Below are 26,057 nucleotides of genomic sequence, written 5' to 3' on the forward strand. Positions count from 1 at the left end.
TAAGAGAAGATGTAATAGTTATCTCTAGAAGAGATGGAGGCCAGGATCTCCCCTCAATGAAAGGGGAGAAATCAATGTCACCCAGTCCCCATCCAGTCTCAACTTCAGTAGGATGCTCCTCATTACAGAAGTGTCAAAGGTGAATATACATATTGTGCATATGCCCGCGCTGAAAACAAGAGTTCATCTCTTTTCTTTGTGCAAGAAAGAAAAACAATTAAATGGTACGAAACAATATGAGTGCTCGTTTCCCTGCACACACAAGTGGGTAAGGTCTTCCCTTCCAGTAGACAGAGGAAGGAACAAGAGTTGTGAGGCCAGCCCCCAATAAGAAGCTGGCTGCCACTCCTCCACTTAAACTTTAGTAAGAATTGCAATCAAAGAAAAAAGAAAATCAGCAACTAAAACTAACTAGAACAGCGTTTCTCAAATGCAACCACCATGGCCACATGCAGCCACCAGGGGCTTTTGTTGTGGCCACAGCCTCCTGGGCAGTGACTAGGGCAGAGGCGCAAAGCAGTACCTCTCCCCCCAGAGCCACCAGAAGGAGTTGGGCCCTCCCCCCATCTGGAGCCACAAACGCCAGATGAGCATGCAGCCAATGAGCTTCCCACCTTCCCGGGAGTGGTGAGGCTCGGGCTTCGGGCTTCAGCCTGGGGTGGCAGGTGGCAGACTCCAGTCATGGGACTTTGGGCTCTGGCCCTGGACCCCAGCCACACGGCAGCGGGTGCCAGCTCTGGCCTCAACCCCACCATTGTCCCTGGCCCCTGCAGTCTCCTGCAGCCCCAGGCTCCAGCCCTGGCCCCTGGGCTCACCACTTCCCCCCATTGCCCTGGCCCCCACTGTCTCCCTACCCACCTCCCCATCCAGGGCTTAATTTGTCCCCTGGCTTGCCAGAGCTGAGTAAGTCTGATGTAAAAATTGATATTTGTACGGTAGTTAATATCACTTTTCATAGCCTCCCAGCTAGCTATGAAGTCTGCTATGAAAAGTGATATTAACATACAAATATTACTTTTCGCCACAGCAGACTTACTAGCTAGCAAGTCTTTTAAAAAAAAGGCAATCAAAAACAAAAGAAACAACAACAACAAAAGACAAGAATGTGCAAAGCGCCCTGTGTGTGTTTCTATTCTGTTTAGGTCCAGTAAAGAATAGAAAACTGTATATGATTTTTATTATTGGGTCTGCAAAAAAACCCCTACATAAATAAATTAATGATTTTAACATGGATATGTGCATATTTATTTGTTTTTCCTAAAGTTAATTAAGTATTTTAAGAAAAATTGTCATCGCAGCCACCAGCAAGAGTTGGTGGCCACACTCTGAGGCCACCAAAAAATTTATTGTGAGAACCTCTGAACGAGAATGCCCAGCTGCAGAAGTCCAGAGGAAAAATATTCTTCTGATTGGTAATTCTGGAGGAACCAGAGTAAATGTTAAGAGTAATGCCCTCCTCCGATGGCAGCTTCAACCAGTAAGATTTCAAAACAATACCTAGAAAATAAAACACTGAAATAGACAGGACTACTGATACATAGAAGCTTGCAGCACTTGTTCCCAAACTTGGAAATGTTGAGGTTTTGCAAATAAGCAAATCATTAGGAGACTGCTGCACAAGTATGCATCCGATGAAGTGAGCTGTAGGTCACGAAAGCTTATGCTCAAATAAATTGGTTAGTCTCTAAGGTGCCAGAAGTACTCCTTTTCTTTTTGCGAATACAGACTAACACGGCTGTTACTCTGACACCATACTTGCTAAAAGCAGCAGCCAGAAACACCATTACCTTGGCAAAGATGCCTGGGAGACATATAGCAAGGCGAAAACTGACAGAGTTTTCAGGATGAAGATCATCCTTAAAAGCTTGATAGTTCCCTTCAGTTTGAAAATAAGGCAAAAACATCCACAGCCTTCAGAACTGATAAAGTAAATAGAGTATATCTGCTCTCCGTCGTATATTACCTGGAATCCCTAAATCTAGACCTGGAATAGCCCTTCTGTTACAGTTATCCTGGTGTGAGGGGCTTGTCCTAGCAGAGTCTAATGGATCAGTCTTTCACAAGTGGATTAAGCAGTTTGGCTAGACCCGATCCAAAGGGTGCATTACTTAAGGGGTCATAAATATAGATTCACAGAAAATGGGCTCAATCTACATCCCACTAAAGTCAATATGAGGCTTTCCATTTCCCATTAATTGACATTAATGGGAGCTGGAAACGGCCACAATTTTTGCAGGTAAAGAACAAGTCTAGGAACAGTTAAAGTAGTGAGCAGACAATCTGATGATTTCATATGTGGCAGAAGAAGTTGACTAGTAGTCCTATCAGAGAATGCAAATGTTAACGTTACGATTAAACATAGTCTTAAATACTGGAATATTCTAAATTCTTACCTGTTCTTTTATTTTTGTCCACATAACAGTACTTTAATTCATAATCTTTGAATAGTTCATGGATTTCCTAGAAAATACAAACATCAAAAAACAAAACAAAAATGAAATTAGGCTCAATTTTCCAGTTGTTATATTGAAACATTCCCAACAAATAAGAAGTTACACCTGAGACATATCAAAGATTTGTTCATAAAGGAGTTAAGAGTCACAATATCTTCTCCCATATGAGAGAATCAAGTTCAATAAAGTAATTCTCCACGTTTCAGTATGTGAGAGTAGGCACAGCAAAGGTGTGACATGATGACTATTTTTATAGAGAAAAAGGACATAACAGTTAAAACAATGAGGAGTCCTTGTGGCATCTTAGAGACTAATAAATTTATTTGGGCATAAGGTTTTGTGGACTATAACCCACTTCATCAGATACATGGAGTAGAAAATACAGTAGGCAGGTATAAATACACAGCACATGAAAAGATGGGAGTTGCCTTACCAAGTGGGGGGTCAGTGATAACAAGGCCAATTCAGTTAGGGTGGATGTGGCCCATTTCCAACAGTTGACAAGAAGGGGTGAATATCAACAGAGGGAACTACAGAACTGGAATAATTTGCAAACTTGACACCATTAAATTAGGCCTGAATAAAGACTGGGAGTGGCTGGGTCACTACAAAAAAAATTTTTCCCTCTGTTAATACTCACACCTTCTTGTCAACTGTTGAGAATGGGCCACATCTACCATGACTGAACTGGCCTCGTTAGCACTGACCCCCCCACTCGGTAAGGCAACTCCCATCTTTTCATGTGCTGTGTATTTATACCTGCCTACTGTATTTTCCACTCCATGCATCTGATGAAGTGGGTTATAACCCATGATAGCTTATGCCTCGTTGTTTTTGCTGATACAGACTAACACGGCTAACCCTCTGATAACAGCTGAAGAAAACTAACATGAAAATCTTTTCTTATAGATTAGGAATACATAATGGAAGAACCCATTCACTCTCTCAGTGAACTCTCTTACTCTGAAACCCTCCTTACTGGTCTTGTTTACATTAGAAAATTACATTATATTAGAGCACCACCTCTAGGAATCATAAGTAACCTGATATAAATGATATACACAGAGACACAGTAAAGATAACATCACATCAGCAAGCTGTGGTGAACTGTAGGGTTAATTATGAGAGTCACTGACTATGCTGAGTTTTTTGCATCACATTGTTAGAACAGGAAATTGAGGAGCTGTAGGAAATACAGTGTAATTTCTCAGTCTAGACAAAGTCATTATGAAATGCAGTGGAAGCCCCAAATTGCTCGAGTGGAATTCAGTGGATTTTTACTCCTCTTGTGGTGAACATTCACTCCACCATAATTGACTTCTACTCTGAAAATCCTCCTTGGAATACAGCCAGTATCGATTGCTACACAGGTGTTCGATGCTACATTCCAAGCGGATTATCATGTCCCTTTCCTCCGGTACTCTGCCCAAGTAGAGGAAGAGGGGAAGGAAATAGCCATTATCCTCCCATGGGGGAGGAAGCAGTAGTAAGAGTGAATCCCTGATTCCCAAACCTGAACATCTGTTCCCCACTATAAGTTAAGATGTGGTATTCCACAAATGTGTGCGCCACACAAAACACTAACCAGTGTCCCTTCCACTGCAGTGGGCAAAGAAAGGACTAGTCTACCAGTCTGAAGGTGAAAGAAGTGACATGAACATACTGAATCTTTTTGTCAGGTAAATGCTCTAGTGTTATAACGAAACTCCATTCAACTGAGCAAAATAATCAACACACATGATTATAAGAGGGTTCCACTCTGCATGACTTCCAGTAACACAGCATACTCTCATTTTACCAGTCTGCTAATTCAATATACATGGCTTACAGGTTAATGGGTTTCATCTCAGAAGGATCAAGTGTATCCTTTTTGTCAAACTGAATACCAGTCTCGCATTTCACTGGTTAACAGCTGTCAAATGCTATATTAATAAAATATGACACTGCTCCTCTGACGTTCAACCATCCCATACTCAGATGTGACGTGAATGTGGCTTCTAAACAACAAAATACACAAGGAGTAGTCCAAAGATTTAGAACTTGTAGGTTATTTGAATGTAGCTCAGAAGAGTACACTCTCTTCAAGAGAGTTGTGATGCTAGACTCTCATCCATGAGAAGCAGATTGGTGGAGGATGCAGTTTTCTTTGCACTTTTGTTCTTCCTAGGGACTAGCTAGATAGTAATGTTGCAGAATCCAAGGAAGTTGTTAGCTGTTCCACTTACACAAGGTGGGCAAGGTCTACTGCTCTTATCTGTTTCATCTTTAACAAAAATAATGTAATCAGATTTAGGAACAGTTTACTATGTGATGTAGTAACAGCAAAATATTAGTCCAAATGCATAATGATGGCGTTTCCTGAAAACCATTTCTGAACCAAATCTTCATTCAGCAATAATAATCTGTAATCTTGCTGGAAATTTAATTGAGCGTGAAAACAAAATGTGATAAAAGCATCATCTTGGTGATGGTTAAATTGAGATGAGCACATGAATGGATTTTAAAAGTAAAAAAAGGATTTTTTAAAAAGTAAAGCAATTTTAAAGAACAATCTCAAGATTTTGTTCATAATTTTAAAAAAATCATTTGCAACAATTTTATGAAAGCTTGAGGCTAAAATCTCACCAAAATGATGTGTTCTATGTCACTCAGACACAGGTACGTTATTGTACAGCTGCTCACAAGCAAGGGGCTAATAGCATGGATTTATTTTAGTGACAAAACGTAAGAACTGAAGTATTTCTTTGGGGGAAAGGCACCAAATATTACTTGGACTTTACAATCAAAAGCAAGAAAAAAAAAAGGAAAATTGTAGCCTTTCAACCTTGAAAGCACCTCTTTGAAAAGTTAGCACAGTAATATGTAACAGATGGAAAACTAACAATAGAAACAGTTGTTCAGAAGAAAAGCAATCCACTGAGCTAATGGGTTCTGTGCAGGCAGATCCCTGAGCCTATATAAACTCCCTTTGGCTTCAGAGGTCCACATGGAGCCAGTTGCAGGATTGAGGTTTTTATCTGTGCATTTGATTGCATGTAGTATTTCAGTGGCAGCATCATTTACATAAACAAACTTTTTAACAAATAAAATTAAACACATCACACTGACTTTTTAAATAAATACACTTAAAAGTCTGGATTACGTCTTTAGTTTAAGTGGTTATGTAAATATCTGTCTATATATAAAACTATTTTAAGTCTGGTAAAATTTTCAAACACACTTATGTGATTTGGGAGCATGTAACATTTTCAAAAATGTACTCTGTCTTTCTGCTTGAATTAAAACTACAGGGGCTGCAGAGGGTTCCCTGCACACCTGCAGGGCTGGTGACACCAAGTCCCGGCAGGCGCAAGGTGCCAAGACAGCAGCCTTCCCCGCACCTTGCACTGTGACAGAATGAGGCTGCAGAGGGCTTTCTCTGTTGCCACAGGGCCGGTGACACATGATCCTGGCAGGAAGGAGAGGGGAAGTGGCACTCCCTCTTACCAATAAATTTTTGTTTTTGTCATTGTCAGTGCATCAGATGAAATTAATGTTCACCGACATCTGTCAATTAAAATCAAATCCTTCCACACCTAACTATTGTGGCAGAGCTCCTTCTCCGCCTCGGTGGGTTCTGTGCTTCCTCTTAGCGGCAGGCTGGGGGATTCCTCTCTCCCTGGGAATTTTCCCCACGCCCCTGGGTTTATTGTCCCCACCTTATCTGAGCAGGGGTTCCTCCCAGCCTCCCTGACAGGGGAGGGGGAGAGGAGCCTCTTACTCTCTGGTAGCTCCTCTGTGCGTGATGGCGGCAGGCCAGACACTTAGTTCAGCCTCTCCCCTCTGGCGGGGTCTCTTCCCCCAAACCTCTGGGGCCCAGAAGGGCTATACGCCCTGTTGGGCAGGCTGTCTGGCTCTCCAGTAGCATGCCTGCTCCCCACAGCAGCCATTGTTCCTGCCTACCTGCCTGCAGGGGAGGCTTTTAAAAGGTTCTGGCAGGCCCTTGATTGGCCCCAGGTGTCCTAATTAACCTGGAGTAACCCCTGTTCAATTACCAGGGGAAAAGGGACCTGCTTATCCTGGGGCCCACTTCCCAGCACCCAATATGAGCACTTTCCTATAGCTGTCTGTCCTGACCCCGTCACACTATATGTTTTGGTGCAATCCTGTTTATGTACAAAGAATGTACACGAAGTCCTGTTTCTCTGGACACAGTGAAAACAAAGCAGGTAGTTTGCGTGCTCGCAATTTCCTCCAGTCAGTTCTATGCCCACGGGGCTCTGTCTCTGCTCCCACTCAGGGCCATGCTCACCACTGCTACTGCCGCTGTCTGGGTGTTCTCTCTCTCAAACAGACTCACCAACAACCTGCTCTTTGAGGCAGGGAACATCTATTACTCTGTTTGTACAGGTTTCACAGTAGCAGCCGTGTTAGTCTGTATTCGCAAAAAGAAAAGGAGGACTTGTGGCACCTTAGAGACTAACCAATTTATTTGAGCATAAGCTTTTGTGAGCTACGGCTCACTTCATCGGATGCACTCAGTGGAAAACACTGAATGTTTGTACAGGCTCACTTCATCGGATGCACTCAGTGGAAAACGCTGAATGTTTGTACAGTGCCTCACCACAATGGGGCCCCCACTCTTGGTTGGCTCACAGGCACTATTGCATTAAGCATGTTAAACAACAACCACCCCTTAAGCCCTGCATTTTCAACCACTCCCAGAGAATACTCTTATTCTCCCTGGGTTAATTCTTGCTCAGGCCTGGCCTTATGGCCCAGAACCTTGGGCTGTGGATTCTATTGTTTCCAGCTATCATGATATACAAAGTCCTTAACTGCTCCCTCATTTAACCCAAATGAATGGTGTTTACCTAACCAGGTTAATGGCAATCATAACAATAAAATTAAAACTGCCTCTACTAAAGGAATTTTCTCTTATTTACAAATGAAAAGACTCCTCTAGACACAGCTGACAACTACCATAGTATTTTAGTGTATCATATCAACAACCTAAGACAAAGCTGTAATTAATGGCAATATGCACTTCCGTACAGGAGGCAGAGCAGGCATGGCATAATTATACTCCTGTGAGTAACTTATAGCTGGCACTTGGAAACAGCCATAGGTGTTCCTCCAATCTCTATTGTTGCGAAAGCAGAGTTAATGTGTGCTTGTATCCTGGACAAGACCAGTCTGACAACTCCCTTGTGCATTCTGTTCTTGTTCAGAGTGGGGCTTTGCCTCCTTTAGTATGATAGATATACACATAAACATGTGGATTATGTCAGGAACTGTGAGCTAAACATCTTGGGACAGAAACAAAAATCGGGAAACTAATAATATTTAGCCCTTACTCAGTTCCTTAAATCTTCAGAGCCCTGAACAAACATTCGCTAGTTAATCTACACAGCATTAGTATAATTAAAGCTCAAATAAGAAAATAACCTATTCGTGCTTTTAAAATAGCCTTTAAAAGTCAAAACAAATTCTATGACGTGGGCTATGAAAAAAAAAGATTAAAAACACTATAAACAGTTAGATAAACTTTATGTGGTGGAAAATTTGTTATTTTCTCTACGGCGCTTAAAATACTTCAACTCCTGCACACATGACTAATTGTCCTTCCTGATCTTGGATGAAATATTAACTTTCTCTTTATGATTTTATTTTTCATCGTATATTGTCATTCTGAGATCTGGATCTCTTAAAGGGAATGATGTCTGCTCCAGAAAAGTGTCTGTATGCCCTATTGTCTGAATTTTTAAAAAAAGTATAATGGTAAACATACCAAGAATAGACACACCCAACTTACTATTGTCCCAGCACAATTCATACTATTATTTTAAAAATAAACAGCTTATTTCACGCCAAGGAACTACTACTCCAAACAAATGTATGCAATAATATCCAACCACCATTTATAAAAGACAATTTTTCTATTGTGAACCTCAGGGCATGCTAAACATAAGTTCTGTTGCCATGTTTAAACATTGCACAGGATGTTATTTTAGCAACAAAAATTAAAAACAATTACAATGGTGCCTGTCAGGGTTCCTATAGTAATGAGTCTAGTGAAGGTGCCCATATAAACCTTACTTTAATGGTTCATAACTTGGTCCTTAATAAATGGCTGCATGGTGAAACTTCACATAGATATTCTTGACATGGGAACAAATTTTGTTTTTAAATTAGTTGGGCAAAACAACATATTTTGGCTAGTCAATTTTTTTTAAAATCTTTTCCTAACTAGAAAAGGCTTTGTTTTCATTGGTGCAGGCAGTCAAAGCAGAAAGGTGGAAAATTGCCTGAAAAAAGACATTCAAGTTTCAAGACAGTACACAGAAAATAATGAGTTAGGCATCAAGATTCAAAAGGTTTTGGATCATTTAAATGAACGGGTCAACAGATAAGTGCAGTTCAGTGTAGGTATAAAATAAACCGATTTTGGAAAAGGAACCAAGCAAGAGAATATGAAAATTTGCTAAACAGGAAAAATATATGCTAGTTATTGTGGAAAAATCAGAGACCATCTGCTACAGTATAAAAATGCAACATACAGCACTAGATTGTATTAATTGAGGTACAGATAACAAAACAAAACGAATTGTACTATTTTTTTATTTCCTGTAAACTAATGACTGGCTAGATTAAGGACGCTCAGTTCCTCTAACCACACATCAGTTGCCAGATACAGTCATAAATATTAAACAACCGGAAGGGCTTTAACACCCCAAAAGCCCTAATCAAGATTGGGCTTCATTGTGCTATGCCCTGTACTAGCACATACAAAGACAGATTCCCCACTTTAAGGAATTTGCAATTTTTCACTCCATGCTCCAGTTGAACTACTCACATAAGTAAGGGCTGCAAGATCAGGGAGATCCCCTTCACCTGCTTACGGTATATGGACAGTGGCCACTCTGAGGAGGGCTCTAAAGATTTTACACCATTCCCTCCTCACTCGCAGGATAATCTATGCAGCTAGAAAGAAAGGCAAGTCTGCAATTCTGGGCCACAACCTATTCTTTGGAAGTGCAAAAGTTTAATGCACACTGACTGGTCCTTCTCTGGATATTCAAAGTCGTGTTTGCAACACCAATTACAAGCCTAAGAAGCAACCATCCTATGGACTCTCTCACACCCACTTATTTTTGACATAACACACAGAACTATCAAAACAGAGCTAGCATATTGATTAAGATATGACAACACTAGCTTCCCAAGGACTGTCCTGCATAAGGAATGAAAAACAAACACTTCCTTATCTGCCGAGCCAGATTAGAGTATTGATAAGCACCGTTGTAGGGAATTATAGTTTTAGATCACCATAGTAGGTGTACAGAGGACCATGTAAACTAAATAGAAGATAAAAAATGGGGGAGTGCACTGGAGGGAGTAAAAAAGAGAAAAACAATACACCAAAGAAAAGCAGCAAACAAAAGAGCATAGACAGCCTAGGGCAAGAATGGTACTAGTTATCCAGCACAGTAAACCTTTCACATACAAGCAATATGACCGAGGAGAGACCGAGAAACAAAGGGACTTGCTACTTCACAAGGACACAAGGGAGTGGAAGAACGATATTCCTTCAAATTATTTGGGTTCATTAAAAACTTCCAGTCAAAAAGCAATGAGGAAACATTGTGCATAACCCTGAGAGAAAGGAGAAAAATGATGAAGATGGCATAGCACTAAGTAGCAACCTGCCATTGGATCAAAGATGGACACTAACAATAAGTGGACACATGGCATCAAGCCGCAAACACAGTGTAAATCCCCATCCCAGATGGACTGCGCCTGCCTCTGACAGATTCCTAAATGAGCTGTCTCTTTTTTGGCTTGACAAGTTATAGGAAGGTTGTCAAAAAAAATTTTAAATCACTGAACTGAAATGAAAAATTGATTTCAGTCCTCCTGCAACTCCCCTCCCCTGTGTGTCTTTTGCTATAGGAGACAATCCCCTTCCATAAGATTATAGATATTGCCTCTAGTTGCAGAAAATTACCACAGGATAAAAGCAGAAATATGCATGACGATAGAACAATGTAACAGCTTTTAAAAATAATCCATTTAGTGCAAAACACCTTTCTTTTTCAGAGCAAGTGAATCATTTGATACTTTAGCTTAGAAAAGCAGACAGGGGGCATTAAAACCGAACAGCTCTACTCAGACTCCTAATCCTAAACTCAAGTCATGAGATCTTGCTGCAAATTTCAGCAACAAGGAAAACCAAGCCCTCAATTCTGATATTAACTATAAAGGATTCTAACTGGCATGACATCAATGTCTTTGAACTGCTCATTTATACCAAATTCATATACAACTACTTATACTGAAATTAATGAGGTACTGATGAGGACTAACTAATGAGACAATTAAGAACCCTGAGACAACTAAATCAGAAACAAATCTCATAATCCACAAAGGATAAGCACAAAACTAAAACAGAAGCCTAATTTACCATATATCAAGAATGCAGCCTAGCAAAATCAAATCTTGTCTATATAGCAGTTTACAACTCTATTTTGTATGATGGAAGTTCTGCGCAGCTATTCCACAGTTCTCAGGGCAGAGAATTATGGGCACTTTCCAGTGTGCCTACCTGTGTCTAAGAACACTCCTGGAGGTTTTATACAAGTTCCAAAATCATTCAATTAATGATGTATGTTTGAGGGCATCATGGGCATTCCCAACATGGTGGCTAGCATAGCAGTTCATGCTGCTGTATTCTCCAACAGTGCAAATATATTAATTCCTCACAACTGACAGCACAGAGACACCCCAGAAGACAGATTAATAGCAGGAGACTGCTTGCAATGAGGTAGCTGCTAGATCACCAAACACCAACACACAATAAACAAGCAACCATTAAATGATCAAGGTTGCCTGTAAGTCTCTATGTGATAAGGCTTGACATTACAGTGGCAATCTATCTATGATAGTGACACTCTGATATACGTTTTCTGGCCAGGAAAGATGCACCATATGATAGTTTGGTAAAAATATTGAATATTGGGGGGGGGGGGGGGACAGATATATTTCTTGCCTCACCCTGGAGAATATAATTACATCCTTGTCCTCCTGTGATTCTTTGGCATCTTGTCTCCTGCCTTTTTACCTTGGGTAGTAATGAAGCAATAAACTGACTAATAAGAACAGATGACACCACTCCAATTTTGTAAGGACAACTAAATGCGGAGGAGTGTGCTTTATAAAGACTGAAGGAGCATTTCTTTAGAGACCAAGCTTTGTAAAAGGATGCTGCTGCTCACAAGTGGCCCAACATTCTCGACATGGCCAGCTAAGCTCCATGGAAAACTAGGGAAGTGATTGGGATTCTGGTGCACTCTGACTATATTTTCCCAATAGCGAGGATAATGGTAAAGAAATAGTCTACAGACTGAGCTCCTGATTTAGCAAAAGTCACTGATATATTATAACTTGGAAGTCTGAAGTATCATCAGAGTCATATCTGGGCATCTTACGTTCTCGAGAACGAGGCCTGTTGTCACCAGAATACCTCTCCCGCCTAGCGTGTGAGTAGAAAGGACAGACTGAGTGAAGCTGGGGAACCTTGACCGTCTGTTAGAGGAACACCTGAACAGCTATTTTTTAATACAGCTTTCACATAGGTGATACGGTAGAAAAGGATTTTTGGAAAAAAGTACATTGTTGTAAGCAACAGCGGAACTGATTAACAATCTTACTCCTGCTGACAAATGTAACACCAGGCCTGGTATCAAATAATTTCCAACCGATTTTACAATTTTGACAATAGAAAACTAACCAAAAGTTAAAGCACGTACACTCTTTGGACCAGAGTTTCAGACAGGTGACAGCCGTAGTACACGTGAGTTTAATAAACCAAATTTTTTACAACATGCATTTGTCTATTAGTAAACAGGAACACTGTGCTGAAATGGAAAATTTAGAACAGTGCGTACCAGGGTCTGTCATATCAAAAACAATGAGATAAAATAATGTGCTGAAGGAATCAGATGAAGGTGCATACTGGGAACTTGGTAACAAGAGCAGAACAAAAAATGTATTTAACTGGGACATGCTGGATTTAAGTGGGCAAAGGATTGGAGAGCACCGCAGCTGAAGCTGTGAACTGAGGAGTGGTGGAAGTGGAGACTTGCAAGGATGACAATGAAGGTAGTGGTTAAGCGTTCATCAAGGGCCCAATCTAAAAAACCCTTATTCACATCAATAGCAAGTGGAATTGCTTGTAGGTTAAGCAACATGCCCCTGAGCAGGCAGACTCTTTAGTACACATTTTTGATTTTTTCCTGTTCTCCTTCCACACTTTTACTTTATGCCCCAAGTAGGCCGGCATTCTCTCATTAGTCTTTTTCATCAGGTGCTGCAGACTGCACTGGACGGCTTCTTCAGAATCTTCTTCCTGTAGAGGCAAAGGCTCTATATTTTCTTAGAAAAACAGATGTTACTAGATGATGCATGGACAGGGAAACTTTCTAACATCTATTGAGGTTCATATATGATACATCTGTGGCCAGGAGGTGGCAAAAAAAACCCAAACAAACAAGTTATATTTAATCACAATCTGTAATAGTCTACACAGCTGTGATTAAAGTTTCAAAAACTTCATGACCAAGACACATTTTGCTCTATGGCCTTGGGAAGCACGTAAAGTTTCTTAACCTCAATTTGAGAGTCATTCCACCAAAGAACTTCAGACAGAACTTCAAGGTGCAATTGGAGATTAGGAGCATAGTACACAGTCAATATATAGCCTCATTAACAGGGGAAAACATCCATTTGCAAATGTCTCTCTTACACATATTCATCTTTGTAACCAATAATGTATGTATGTATGGTCAAGCCTGATTCCGCCTCAATAAGGACCTGATTCTGCAAAGTGCTATATACCATCAATGCCCGCTTTCCCCTGTTTACAGGGTTCCATTGGTTTGCCTGTAGTAAGTATTCTGTGACAAAGCCCTCACTGCAACTCAACAAATAAACCACTGGAAACATTGGTATAAAAATACTGGCTATTTACCATGCCTCTGATTTCCAGTTGCAGCTCCACCTGAGGGGCTTGGATGGAATGAGTTTCTCAAAATGAGGTTAAGAAATTCAAACTGATATATTGATTCATTGGGGTCAGTGGAAGTTTAGGTCTTTCAGCACCTTACAACATTGAGCAGTATGTTCACCCTGGAGCTTTTTATACTGCTTATCGCTGCTGCTTACTTCTGTACAGTGGTTAATTGCCACAGGACCACAGGAAAGAGAGACCCTCCCTTTAACTTGATGCAGACACAAGAGCACCGGACTGAAGAACCTACAAATTACAAAAAGTCGTATCTCTTTTAAATATCTGAACACTACCAGCTTGTCAGCATTGATGGGTTTACTAACATATGGATTACATTGATTAATACCGCCTGAGCCACTACCTTTATATATATACTGGAATAAGTTTATTCACTTTATTAATGCTGAATATGAAACTTAGTGGAGTCTGGAATAAGGTTGGGGAGTTTCCAACCAAAGGGAACGCAGCAATTACATGTTAGTGTTAGTAAATGTCTGTCCTAAATTATGGTTATTCATGGCATTACTAGAGATGAAATGATTTTTGCTTCTGTGAAAAATTTCAACAAAAAAATTTTCATTGAAATTTTTCTTCAAAATTTTTTTAATAAACACCCCAAAATTAAAAAAAAAAGTTTGGCCTTCTTGTTTTGATGAATGTAAAAATATTTTGTCAAAGTTGGCCATTTCTAGGAGAAATTTTTGTTCTGACAAAAAAGCCATATTTCATAAAAAAATGAACATTTTTAACCAGTTCTAGCTGCAACAACAATAGACAATGACACCAAATAACTAATACAAGGGGATAATTAGGTTCAGAAACAGTGATTGGAAGCATAATACTCTGCTGCATTTTCAGCTGTTTTTACCTATTCCTTTCCCTACAATTTAGTGGTAGGGACAGTGATGGCTCCAGCAGATCTTTTCAACAGAACAACAGTAAAGAAGACACCCACACAGAGTTTACCAAGGGAAGTAATTTGATAATCAGTGAATTTCACAGTAACTTTTGAAAGAACATGCCAATCTGTTATATAGTTGTACTTACATGAGCTATCATGAACATTCAATGCCCACTTCAAAACCATATCAGGACAAGAAGTTCCTCCTCCACAAAACTCCAACTCTCACTTTACATACTAATGCTGCTAGCTCAATCATATAAAAAGGTTAAAACAATATATTTTCCAATTATTCTCCAGGATCACCAACTTTCTTGGACACCTTGGTCATTACTGCCAGGCTTGCTGGTGGAATAGGTGAAAAGTACAAGGTCCTTGAGGACAGAGGGAGGGGGCAGACATATGTCTTTATGCCATTACTCATACCAGATAATCATAATAAAATGGACAGACTTTCATATGACAAGTTATTGTCCCTTGGTTGTGTCATAAATGCACAGGGTCTGGTCTATGCCCCAGCCTGCAATCAGTCCCTTTGGAGTGACTGCTTTAGTGTGCCGAATCCCAAGGGTATACACAGTTACACAGGGGCAGGTCCAGGTCCAGGGCCTCCAAGACTCGGCCTTCAGGCACCAGCAATCCCTGTTTCTCTTTGTGGCTCCCTACAGCAAATCTAGCTGAACCAGACTCCTGTGGGAGGCATGCACTGTACCACTTCAGATAACAATGCTCTCAGTGAGTAGTGCAACTATTCCAGGCAGCCTTTTCAAAACAAGGTAACAATTTAGTAGCCACTTGCCATACAGAATCTGAAAGGCTTTGGGATAGCAAAGAGAGACAAAGGTTAACCCACAGTCCATCCTGGCCAAGCCATGCAATGATGGGTTGCATTTTTGGATCTCTTCCCTTTGCCCTTAGACTCAAGTGAGAGCTGCTGAATCCCTCCAAAGGGCAACTCTTATTCCCACCACCAGGTAACTTTTTCTCCTTTGTCATCCAGCTCAGTGCACCTGTTCTGCCTGCCAGGATTTCCTGCTGTTCGATGTTGATTGTTCAGTCGTTGAGGGTTCTCATTGTCTTTCTGGATCCTCTGTTGATTTAGGTCGGTTTCAACCAGTTCTTTAAGAACCCAGTCATTCCACCCAGACAGTGAGGTGACACACCCACCTTGTCTCCTGCACTGTTGGAACAGTGTTTTGCCTCCACTGTGTTGCAATGCAAAATACAGAGGGAAACTGAGGCACACGTAGGCACCATAAAAATGTTACAAAAAGTTCCCAGTGTGTTATAGTTGTCAGTAAAACCTTCAATGTCATTATCTCCTTGTGGCACTGGTTGCCTAATCAAGCAATATCAGATTGAGCTAATTTAACCACAACCTTCCGTACACCCACAGGCTATATTTTATTGGATGACACACCCATTCATACAGTACTCATTTTTTTGAGATAACCACACAGAAATGGATGTTAGCAATACAATGCATGTTGTGGCTGATTGAAGCAAGGAACTGGTAACAAACCAGTAAAGTTCTCCCCTATTTACACTAGCGTAACTGTTTGTGGTGTAATAAGTCAGAAACATACTAACTTTGATCTACAGCAGATCTTTACTAATAAAAATGGGAGGTTCTGCAAAAACAGACAATATTGATCCTTATACAGTGAACGTACTTGTAGTTAGTAACGTTATTTCTACATTCAATGTGAGAGAAAATTCAGGGAATGTAGGACAATTACTATTTCTGCCTTTTGTCTATTCATACATGCAGTGGTCTGATTTATGTACTGCAAGCAACTGTGGTAACTGTGTAAATTAGGTGCACAATTTTGCAACTAAATTATTTAAATAATTATCATTATTAGGTTCGAGAGTCAATGCACTATTTACATGAAGTGGAGTAATTTAATCTCAGAACTCATTTCAGGCCCTCTGCAGACTCATGAAATCAATTCCTCATAGATTATGCTCTGCTCACATTTGAAAGGTTTTCTTCACTACCATAAGGGCTAGAATAATTTTTAAAGGAAGTTTTCATTCTGAAAAATCTTAATTATTGAGGGTAGTTTGAATATCCTAAATGAGCAGAAGCCATCAGGTATTGATCCTAGTCAGTGGTACCTCATGCTGATAATTGGTTTAAAAAATATTGAAGCTTTGCTTTTAAAATACATTTTCAGTTATGTGCATTTGCATTATCTCCAAAGGCCCTCATCCGATGCTGTAAGTGATGTTTGTTTTGAAGCCTGTATTTTCAAATACATTGGTTTTCAACAGTGAGTGTTCACAGTATCATATAATTCAATTGCGGGCATACTGACTATGCTAATTTTCAAGTTTTGCCTCAGGAAGCAAAAGTGTACAGCATGATTAACTTCCAATGACTTCTGTAGTTTTCCTTCGGGTTTCACAACTTAATTGTTAACTTGTGAGTGGACTAAATTTCTCAGTCTTCAGAAACAAATATGGCAACCTTCATAAAAAAAAGGCTCTCTGGTATAGTCAGAAACTTCTTATATATCTTATAGCCAAATCGTATCCATGGTACTGTACTGTTAAACATCCACATAATGGTACACTGCTTACAATATAACATGCAAATCCTCGGACTCCCGAAAAGCAGTAATAAAGCCACAATGCAATGGGCAAAGGAAATGCTCAAAGACACAAATAGTATTTCTTGCTATTGCAAACTCAAAAATAAAAAACCTTATTTTGAGGATCTTTTAAAAATAAACTTTAATTACATTAATAGCATTTTAAATGAATGACAGTGAGAAACAGTTCAGAGTAGCCACCAAATTCAGCATTCAGAGGCAATTCTCTCATTCTGTGTGAAGTAATATTTTCTTCTACTTTCTGCTCCCTGGTTCCTACAAAGATCAACGGGATAAGAATGAAAGGACGGCATACAGGCTTAGGCAAGGAGGAGTTTAAAAATCCCTTTCCACAATGAACTACCTATGCAGACAGCAAGGATAGGTTAACAAGAGCTTCTTGCAAGACTGCTTATCAGCTCTGTTGGCTACAGGTACCTGACTCTATGAAGGGTGAGGACAGAAGAGTTGAAAATGTACTGGGGGGGGGGAGGGGGAGGGGAAGAGGGCTGCAGACTAAAGGAGAACAAGGGGGTTTCCTCTAGCAAAGCATGAAACAAGCCCTGTCTTAAATTTTATTTGGGAGACTAAGCTAACCCATTCTGTTTGGTCAATAAACGGGCAGGACATTATTTTAAAACAGAATGAAACTTCTCATTGTGGGTTCCTCTACCTCAGGCCAGGCGTACAGAGTCCATTGCTTGTTCTACCATTTCTCTGACCAGACTGTCACCTGCTCAAAACACAAGATACTGCAGGAGGAGCATGCAGAGTAGAGGGCTGTTCTAAATCTGGATTTACTCATTAGACAGAAAAAGAACCATAAGGAAACATGTGCCTTTTGCACAGGAAGGGGTCTCCTCCACTGTGGTACCATCATCCTAAGGATGGAAGAAGAGAGCTGGGCCCTCAACTGAATGTGACAGAAGTAGTTAATCATGCAGTTCCCTCCTCTCCTAAATATGTTCACCAACCATGATATTAACCGCAGGAGTGTTTCCTTTGACACATAGTGCTCTGACCCGCCAGGTGAACAGAACTAGGGCTGCCTTACTGCCCACATATGCGATCAAGGAGAGAACAAGTGGAGTTTTGAGGCAGAGGTCTCAGCGAATGGCTAGCATTCCTAAAACTTTCCAGAAGAGTGAACTAGTCAGGGCCACGTTATACTTTTGTATGAAAAATAGTTCCTGAAAAGGGATGCCCAGAGTAAAACAATGTCATGTCACTGATGAGCCTTTGCCAAACCCTACCACAAATTTAGTTATCCCTCGGTACCAATGTGATATATGCCATCATGTGCCAGCAATGCCCCTCTGCCATGTACACTGGCCAAACCGGACAGAGTCTACGCAAAAGAATAAATGGACACAAATCTGACAGGAATCATAACATTCAAAAACCAGTAGGAGAACACTTCAATCTCTCTGGTCACTCAATAACAGACCTAAAGGTGGCAACTCTTCAACAAAAAAACTTCAAAAACAGACTCCAACGTGAAACTGCAGAACTGGAATTAATTGCAAATTGGACACCATCAGATTAGGCCTGAATAAAGACTGGAAATGGTTGGGTCATTACAAAACCTAAACCTAATTTCCCCAATACTAATTTTCCCCCTACTGTTACTCACACCTTCTTGTCAACTGTCTGAAATGGGCCACTCTCATTACCACTTCAAAAGTTATTTTTCCTCCCTTGGTATCCTGCTGTTAAGTGAATTGTCTCGTTAGACTGACCTCACACTTGGTAAGGCAACTCCCATCCTTTCATGTATTTATACCTGCTCCTGTATTTTCCACTCTATACATCTGATGAAGTGGGTTCTAGCCCACAAAAGCTTATGCCCAAATAAATTTGTTAGTCTCTAAGGTGCCACAAGGACTCCTCGTTGTTTTTGCTGATACAGACTAATACAGCTACCACTCTGAAACCTCGGTAGATCTGTTATTCTGAATCCAAAAGGGCACAGTGTGCCGGAAGTGAGCAACATCCCAAGGGGCGCTGTGCTTGAGGGGATTAACGAGTGAGATCCTTTGGAGTGCTGCATGAGAGAGGGTGAGTGAGGGGGTCACAGAGCAGAATCCCCAGGGGTGGTGTGCACAAGAGGGTCGGCCAGGATTGGGCAGGATCCTGTGGGGCCCTGTGTGTAAGGGTGCAAGGGAGAAAAGCCACTAAGCGGGGATATCAAGGGGTTCACCGTGTGCAATGGTGCAGGTGATGGCATTTACTGAGCAAGATCCCATGGGGAACAGTGTGTGTGTGTGTGTGGGGGGGGGGTTAGGGGCCCCAGAAGGATCCTGCAGGAGTCCTATGCGCAAGGGGCTGGGATAGGGGGCTCTGAGCAGGATCCGTGGTGAGGGGGCCTAGGCAGGACCCCATGGAGGGGGTTCCAAGTGGGATCCAATGGGGGCAGTAAGAGGTGGGAGTTGGGCAGGATCCTGTGGGGGACAGTGTGCAAAGGTTGGGTGGGGGGGCTCTGAACAGGATCCCCCTGGAGATAGTGAGGGGGGGTAAGCAGGATTCCATGGGTGTTGTGTGTGAGGGGTTAGTGAGGGGGGCTCTGAGCAGGAACCAAAACCAGACTGTTGGCATATAAAATTGAAAATGTTGTAGAGGAGTTTTTAAACTAAGGGCTAGGGGAAAGCTGACAGGTGTTGAGGTGCACGCAGTTCAGACAGACACATCCCTTAGGGGATGATTTATTAAAGGTGCTAGTTTATATCCTAGTAAACAGGAAAGGACAGAAGTTAATAAAGTACAGATAAGAACTCAAGAGAAACAGTCAAACGAAAGAGAGTCCCATTCAGCGACATCACATGGAGGCAGACAACTATATATTGACAAAAGTTATAAGTGCTTATTTACAAATGCAAGAAGCTTAAATACTAAGATGCACGAATTTGAGTGCCTGGTATTAAATGAGGATATTGATATAGTATGCATCACAGAAAATTGGTGGAATGATGATAAGCAATGGGACATGGTAATACCAGGGTACAAAATATACAGGAACGATAGACCGCGCTGGTTGGGGAGTGCCACTATATGTGAAAGAAAGCATAAAGTCAAATATAATAAAAATCTTTAATGAATCAAACTGAAGCATAATATTAGTATGGATAGAAATTCCATGCTTGAATAATAAGAATATAGCAGTAGGAATATACTGCCAGTCATCTGACCAGGATGACAACAGTGACTGTAAAATGCTCAGGGAGATTAGAGAGGCTACAAAAACAAACCCCCCAATAATAATGGGGGATTTCAACTATCCCCATATTCGCTGGGAACCTGTCGCCTCAAGATGGGATGCAGAGATGAAATTTCTAGACACCAAAAATGACGGCGTCTTAGAGTAGCTTGTCCTGGAACCCACAAAGGGAGAGGCAATTCTTGATTTAGTCCTTGATTTAGCAGGACACAGGATCTGCTCCAAGAGGTGAATCTAGCTGAAGCACTGGGTAATGATGATGACCACAATGTAATTAAATTTAACATCCTTTCAGGGGGGAAAATACCCAAGAAACCCAGCACAGTAGATTTAACTACAAAAAAGGGAACTACACAAAAATGAGGAAGGTACTTAAACTAAAATTAAAAGAAACAGTCACAAACAGTGAACTGCCTGGAAGATGCATGGAAACTTTTAAAAAACACTATAATCGAGGCTCAAACTATTTGCTTACCCCAAATAAAATAAAAACAATAAGAGGACCAAAGAGTGCCGTCATAGTTAAACAGTGTAAAAGAGGCAGTTAGATAAAAAAGGACATCCTTTAACAATTGGATGTCAAATCCTACCAAGGAAAACAGAAAGGAACCTAAACTCTCACAAGTCAAGTGAGAAAGTATAATTAGGCACCCATGGGGTGCTGGGCGCTGAGTGGGGGGGGAGAAAGCTCGGAGCGGGACCCCGGGGGGGCGCTGAGGGGGGGGGGGGAGGGAAGCTCGGCGCGGGACCCCGGGGGGCCCTGTGTGCGGCGGGGGGAGGGGGGCTCGGCGCGGGACCCCGAGGGGCGCTTTGTGCAGGGGAGAGCTCGAAGCGGGACTCAGGGGCCGCTGTGTGCCGGGGGGGGAAGGGGGCTTGGAGCGGGACCCGGGGGGTGCTGTGTGTGTGTGTGCCGGGGGGGAAGGGGACTCGGAGGAAGGGGACTCGGAACGGGACCCGGAGGGGGGCGCTGTGTGCGGGGGGAGGAGGAAAGGGACTCGGAACGGGACCCGGAGGGGGGCGCTGTGTGCGGGGGGAGGAGGAAGGGGGCTTGGAGCTGGACCTGGGGGTGCTGTGTGTGTGTGCGCGGAGAGAAGGGGGCTCGGAACGGGACCCGGAGGGGGGCGCTGTGTGCCGGGGGGGAGAAAGGGGGCTCGGAACGGGACCCGGGAGGGGGGCGCTGTGTGCGGGGGGAGGAGGAAGGGGACTCGGAACGGGACCCGGAGGGGGGCGCTGTGTGCGGGGGGAGGAGGAAGGGGACTCGGAACGGGACCCGGAGGGGGGCGCTGTGTGCGGGGGGGAGGAGGAAGGGGACTCGGAACGGGACCCGGAGGGGGGCGCTGTGTGCGGGGGGGGGGGGGGGGGGAGGGGAGGAGGAAGGGGGGCTTGGAGCTGGACCTGGGGGTGCTGTGTGTGTGTGCGCGGAGGGAAGGGGGCTCGGAACGGGACCCGGAGGGGGGCGCTGTGTGCGGGGGGGGGGAGAAAGGGGGCTCGGAACGGGACCCGGAGGGGGGCGCTGTGTGCGGGGGGTGGGGGAGAAAGGGGGCTCGGAACGGGACCCGGAGGGGGGGCGCTGTGTGCGGGGGGGGGGGGGAGGGGGAGGAAGGGGGGCTCGGAACGGGACCCGGAGGGGGGCGCTGTGTGCGGGGGGGGGGAGGAAGGGGGCTCGGAACGGGACCCGGGGGGGGGGCGCTGTGTGGGGGGGGGGGGGGGAGGGGGAGGAAGGGGGCTCGGAACGGGACCCGGAGGGGGGCGCTGTGTGCGGGGGGGGGAGGAAGGGGGCTCAGAATGGGACCCGGAGGGGGGCGCTGTGTGCAGGGGGGCTTGGAGTGGGATCCGGGGGGGCGCTGTGTGCGGGGGAGGGGGTGAAGGGGGCTCGGTGCGGGACCCGGGGGGCGCTGTGTGCGGGGGAGGAGAGAAGGGGGCTCGGAGCGGGACCCGGGGGGCGCTGTGTGCGGGAGAGGAGAGAAGGGGGCTCGGAGCGGGACCCGGGGGGCGCTGTGTGCGGGCTAGGAGCGGGACCCCGAAGGGCCGGACGGTGTCGAGGATCCGCTCTCCAAGACTCCCCTTGGGAGGGCACGGGAATGGCGGCCGCCTCCTGCCTGCCCTGTGCCAGCTCTGGGGTCCCCCCGGCCCGGCTGGCTCCTCTCCCGGAGCGGGGGCGCCGCGGTACCTGGTTGCTGCTCTCCTCGGGCAGGTTTCTCAGCAAGACCTTGCGCCTGTTGCTCAGCTCCCGGCGGGCGCTCTCCAGCCGCCTGGCGATCGCGGGCGGGCTGAGGGGCGCCGCCTTCCCGCAGCGCTCCGGCTGCGCCCCAAGCCCCGGCTCCCGCGGAGCCCCGGACAGCTCCGTGCCCGGCTCTGCTGCTGCCGCCATCTTGCAGCCAGAGACAGCCATCGAGCCCGCAGGGGAGTGAGCCGGGCAGGCGGCGGGCGAGCCGGCGGGGCGGGGCAGCCCACTGCAGCGGCTAGGAAAGTCCGCGGGACTCAGAGCCGGGACCAGAGCCAGGCACCATGATGCGCCTCCCCGAGCCTGGGACACGATTTCTCCCCCCTCGCACCCCGCCCCCGTGGCCCCCGAGCCTGGCGCACCACTGCTCCGCGCCCCCCCACTCTCCGCCCCCGTGCACTCGCTCCCCGCTGCTCCGCGCCCCCCCACTCTCCGCCCCAGTGCACTCGCTCCCCGCTGCTCCGCGACCACCGTGCACGCCGAGCCCTCCTGCTCTCCAACGCCCTCGCATCCCTCAGCCCGCCCACACCCGGCCGCCCATGAACTCTGCCCCCCCCCCCCCGCCGCATCCTTGAACCCGACCTCACCCCCCGCCCCCGTCTGAGGCACCACTATTCCCCCCGCCCCCGTGCACTACGACCCCCATAACTCCCTGCCCCGCACACCTCTCAGCCCGCCTCCCGTCCTCCCACACTGGAGCTCCTGCCCACGCACCCTCAGCCCGCTCATCCCCGCCTGGGCCACCCTCCTCCACCTCACCCCCCTGCACCTGCCCCTGTACACCCAGCCCCTCTGAGCCTAGTACCCTGTGCACCCCCATCCCTGGGCCACCCATTCCCCACTGTTCCCCACCCCCAGCCTGGGACCCCACTGCTCCTCCCACCCCCTTCACTTTTCCCCCCACTGAGCCTGGGATCCCACTGTGGCACCCCAGCCCACTGACCCCAGTAGACCCTGCTCCTCCCAAACGCCAAGCCTAGTATGCCCCTGCACCCTCTCTGCTCACAGTAGACCCCCCACACCCACCCACAGAGCCTGGGACCCCAATTTCCACCTTCCTCCCACTGAGCCTGGGACTCCACTGTACCCTACCCTGCCCCTCAGTGCACCCTCTCTCCCCACACAATGATTGAGCTTGTGACTTCACTGTACCCTGCCCCCCTGTACACTCCTTCATTCACCTACTGAGCCTGGGATTGTATTGTACCCCCCTGCACAGTGCACCTCCTCCCCCTACACCCACTGACCCTGGGGCTCCACTGTTGTCTACCAGCCCATGGTCCCAGGATCTCTACATTGCTATCCCAGTCTCACTGAATGCCACTGCTACCAGGACTCCCACTTGCAACCTTCTCCCTGAGAGCCTACTACATCCCAGCCTCTTCTCCCGGTGAGTGTACTACATCCCAGTATCTACTGCACCCCTAAGACTACCACGATGCACACAGCCTGCCACCCCAATTTTATCCCCAACTATTCAATGCAGCTGGCACATCACTGCACCTTTTCTGTATTCCAAACCTCCATACACAATACACTCCCTCACAGCAGGAATCCATTGACCTTTCCTCTTTTAAATTGTTCTCTCTCCCTAGGTCTTCCACAGGAAAGAGTAAAAAGCCAGATGCAGCTGAATTTTTTACATAAACATAGCCAGTGCTATTACATCCATAAAATCTACACTTGTGCTTGGCTCCACCAAGATCTAGCAGCAGATAAACTTGTTCCGCCCCATGCACGCTCCCTTTGATCCCCACATCTCCTCTGGAACACCACTTCATTCTGCTTCACCCTATATCCTTTCAAATTCTGCATCCCGTAGCTCAAGATCCCACCTTGCCATGTCTTCCACTTTCCCCCATAATACACATTTCCCTATGTACATGCCCTCAGGACCAACTGAAATAGAATCACTTGGGTGGGGGGGGGGGGGACAGCTGCTTCACAGCACATGAATAATACAACAATTTAGGACAGAAAGTTAGCAAGGATACTGTATCTTATTAAAAATGCAGGGAGGATTTTAGGTAGGCAAAATATAATTACCCAAGATGGGCATTTGGCTAAGACACTGTTCTTAACATTCCCATTCTTGTGTGAAGTCTTATGGAAATATGGTAAATACAGATGGTCAGAACTTTCGGTGCTATGTCTCATTTAATAGATTCCACCTCCAACAGGAAGTGTCAGGTCATTCTAGTTTTTATGGTACATCAGTCTGTATATTTTCTAAGTTACCTATCACCTCACTCTTAGTGAAGCTTGCGCTAGTTGAAAAATAGGACACATTTTTGATAAAAATTTCGTTAAGAATTTTTGTAATTTTTTAACCAACTCTAATAGAAACATTTTAATTGCTTTCTCTACTATTCTTGCCCATTTTGCTGAACTGACAAATCCTCCGCAACACTACACTCTAAACTTCTAATGACTTCTAGTCTCTAACAATGAATTTTATTATGGAATTTATATTATGAAGCAAAGAAAAGTCTCTTTGAAAGACAGAAGGAGCCAAATTCCAGTACAACTCTGGTAAGAATAAGGATCAGATATGAACAAGTTATCAGTGTGTCAACTGACTGATTAGCCCCAATAATTTATGCCCCCAAAATGCTTTGTTTATCAGGCCTAAGAAGTCTCATAATTGCATGGTTTGGTCCATGTGCCTGTCAAAGTTGAAATCCCATATCCCATTTACTGGTCTCTCTTTCAAGGAGCAACCTCCTTGCTCTGCTCGTGTGAAGAAAGGAATAGAAACTAGAGGGATCTTGGGGCTTTTATTTCCCTATTAAATCCCCTATGATGTCAGTTAAAACACTTAACCTCTCTCTCTCTCTTAAGCCATGTCCACATGTACAGCGCTGCAGCAGTGCAGTTGTACCAATGCCGCTGTGCTGCTGCAGCGTGTCTGGTGAAGGCGCTCTATGCCGACGGGAGAGCTCTCCCGTTGGCGTAAAAAACCCACCTCTGCAAATGGCAGAACATGAGCACTTAAATGGTGTAACTTATGGCGCTCGGGGGGGGATGGTTTATTCACACTCCTCAGCGACAGAAGTTATACCAACATAGGCTGTAGTGTAGACATAGCCTTACTTATCTCAGATGAAAAACTACATAAAAAAAGCAGGACTTTACTGAAAGCCACATGCTGAACTGTGTAAATAAAGTACAGTAGGCCAAAACATTTATCAAAGGATCAATGGTGTCCCTATACAAGGCATTTATTAGACTCTCCCTCCATATGGAACATTGTTTGTTGCATTGGTCATGGCACAACAGGAAGGATACTAGTGGAGATAGGCTATAGCATAAAGGCAACAAAACGGTAACAGGTCTCACGGATATAAAATAAGAGAGGTCGGAGGTGATTTCCATTGGGCTGTATTTTTAAGGTGAGAACAGATTTTCAAGAAGAGGTAGAATAAACTTGGGAGAAAAACGTATCACACTAGCGATGGTTTCAAGCATTTGACAGTTTGCTAACGTACGAATAAAGGGGAAGCAGTTTCATACAAAAGATAATAAATAATCAGTTATTGGAGAAGAACAGAGATTTAAGCACAGAATATAAATAAATTCAAGAAATACTTAAGCCTCAGTTACATTAGAGAATTCCCACTC

The 26,057-nt window shown here is 44.4% G+C and overlaps 1 protein-coding gene across 4 annotated transcripts in view; it reads right to left on the reverse strand.

Moving 5' to 3' along the window:
- The window catches only part of RAVER2 (ribonucleoprotein, PTB binding 2), a 57,740-nt gene extending 34,890 nt beyond the window's left edge, over positions 1 to 22,850 (reverse strand). For 2 of the 4 annotated variants that reach the window (XM_037907912.2, XM_043521547.1), the window contains exons 1-2: positions 22,383 to 22,750; positions 2,394 to 2,460 (exon numbers count right to left, since the gene is read on the reverse strand). In XM_037907912.2, the coding sequence (XP_037763840.1) occupies positions 2,394 to 2,460; positions 22,383 to 22,604 (289 nt within the window). In that variant the 5' untranslated portion in view covers positions 22,605 to 22,750. Of the gene's footprint in view, positions 1 to 2,393; positions 2,461 to 22,382 lie in introns of all 4 variants that reach the window. The other 2 variants (XM_037907911.2, XM_043521548.1) reach the window with 2 other exon arrangements.
- Between the last annotated feature and the right edge of the window lie 3,207 nt (positions 22,851 to 26,057).

Source organism: Chelonia mydas, chromosome 8 (genome assembly GCF_015237465.2).
Source record: "Chelonia mydas isolate rCheMyd1 chromosome 8, rCheMyd1.pri.v2, whole genome shotgun sequence".
Taxonomy (NCBI): Eukaryota; Metazoa; Chordata; order Testudines; family Cheloniidae; genus Chelonia; species Chelonia mydas.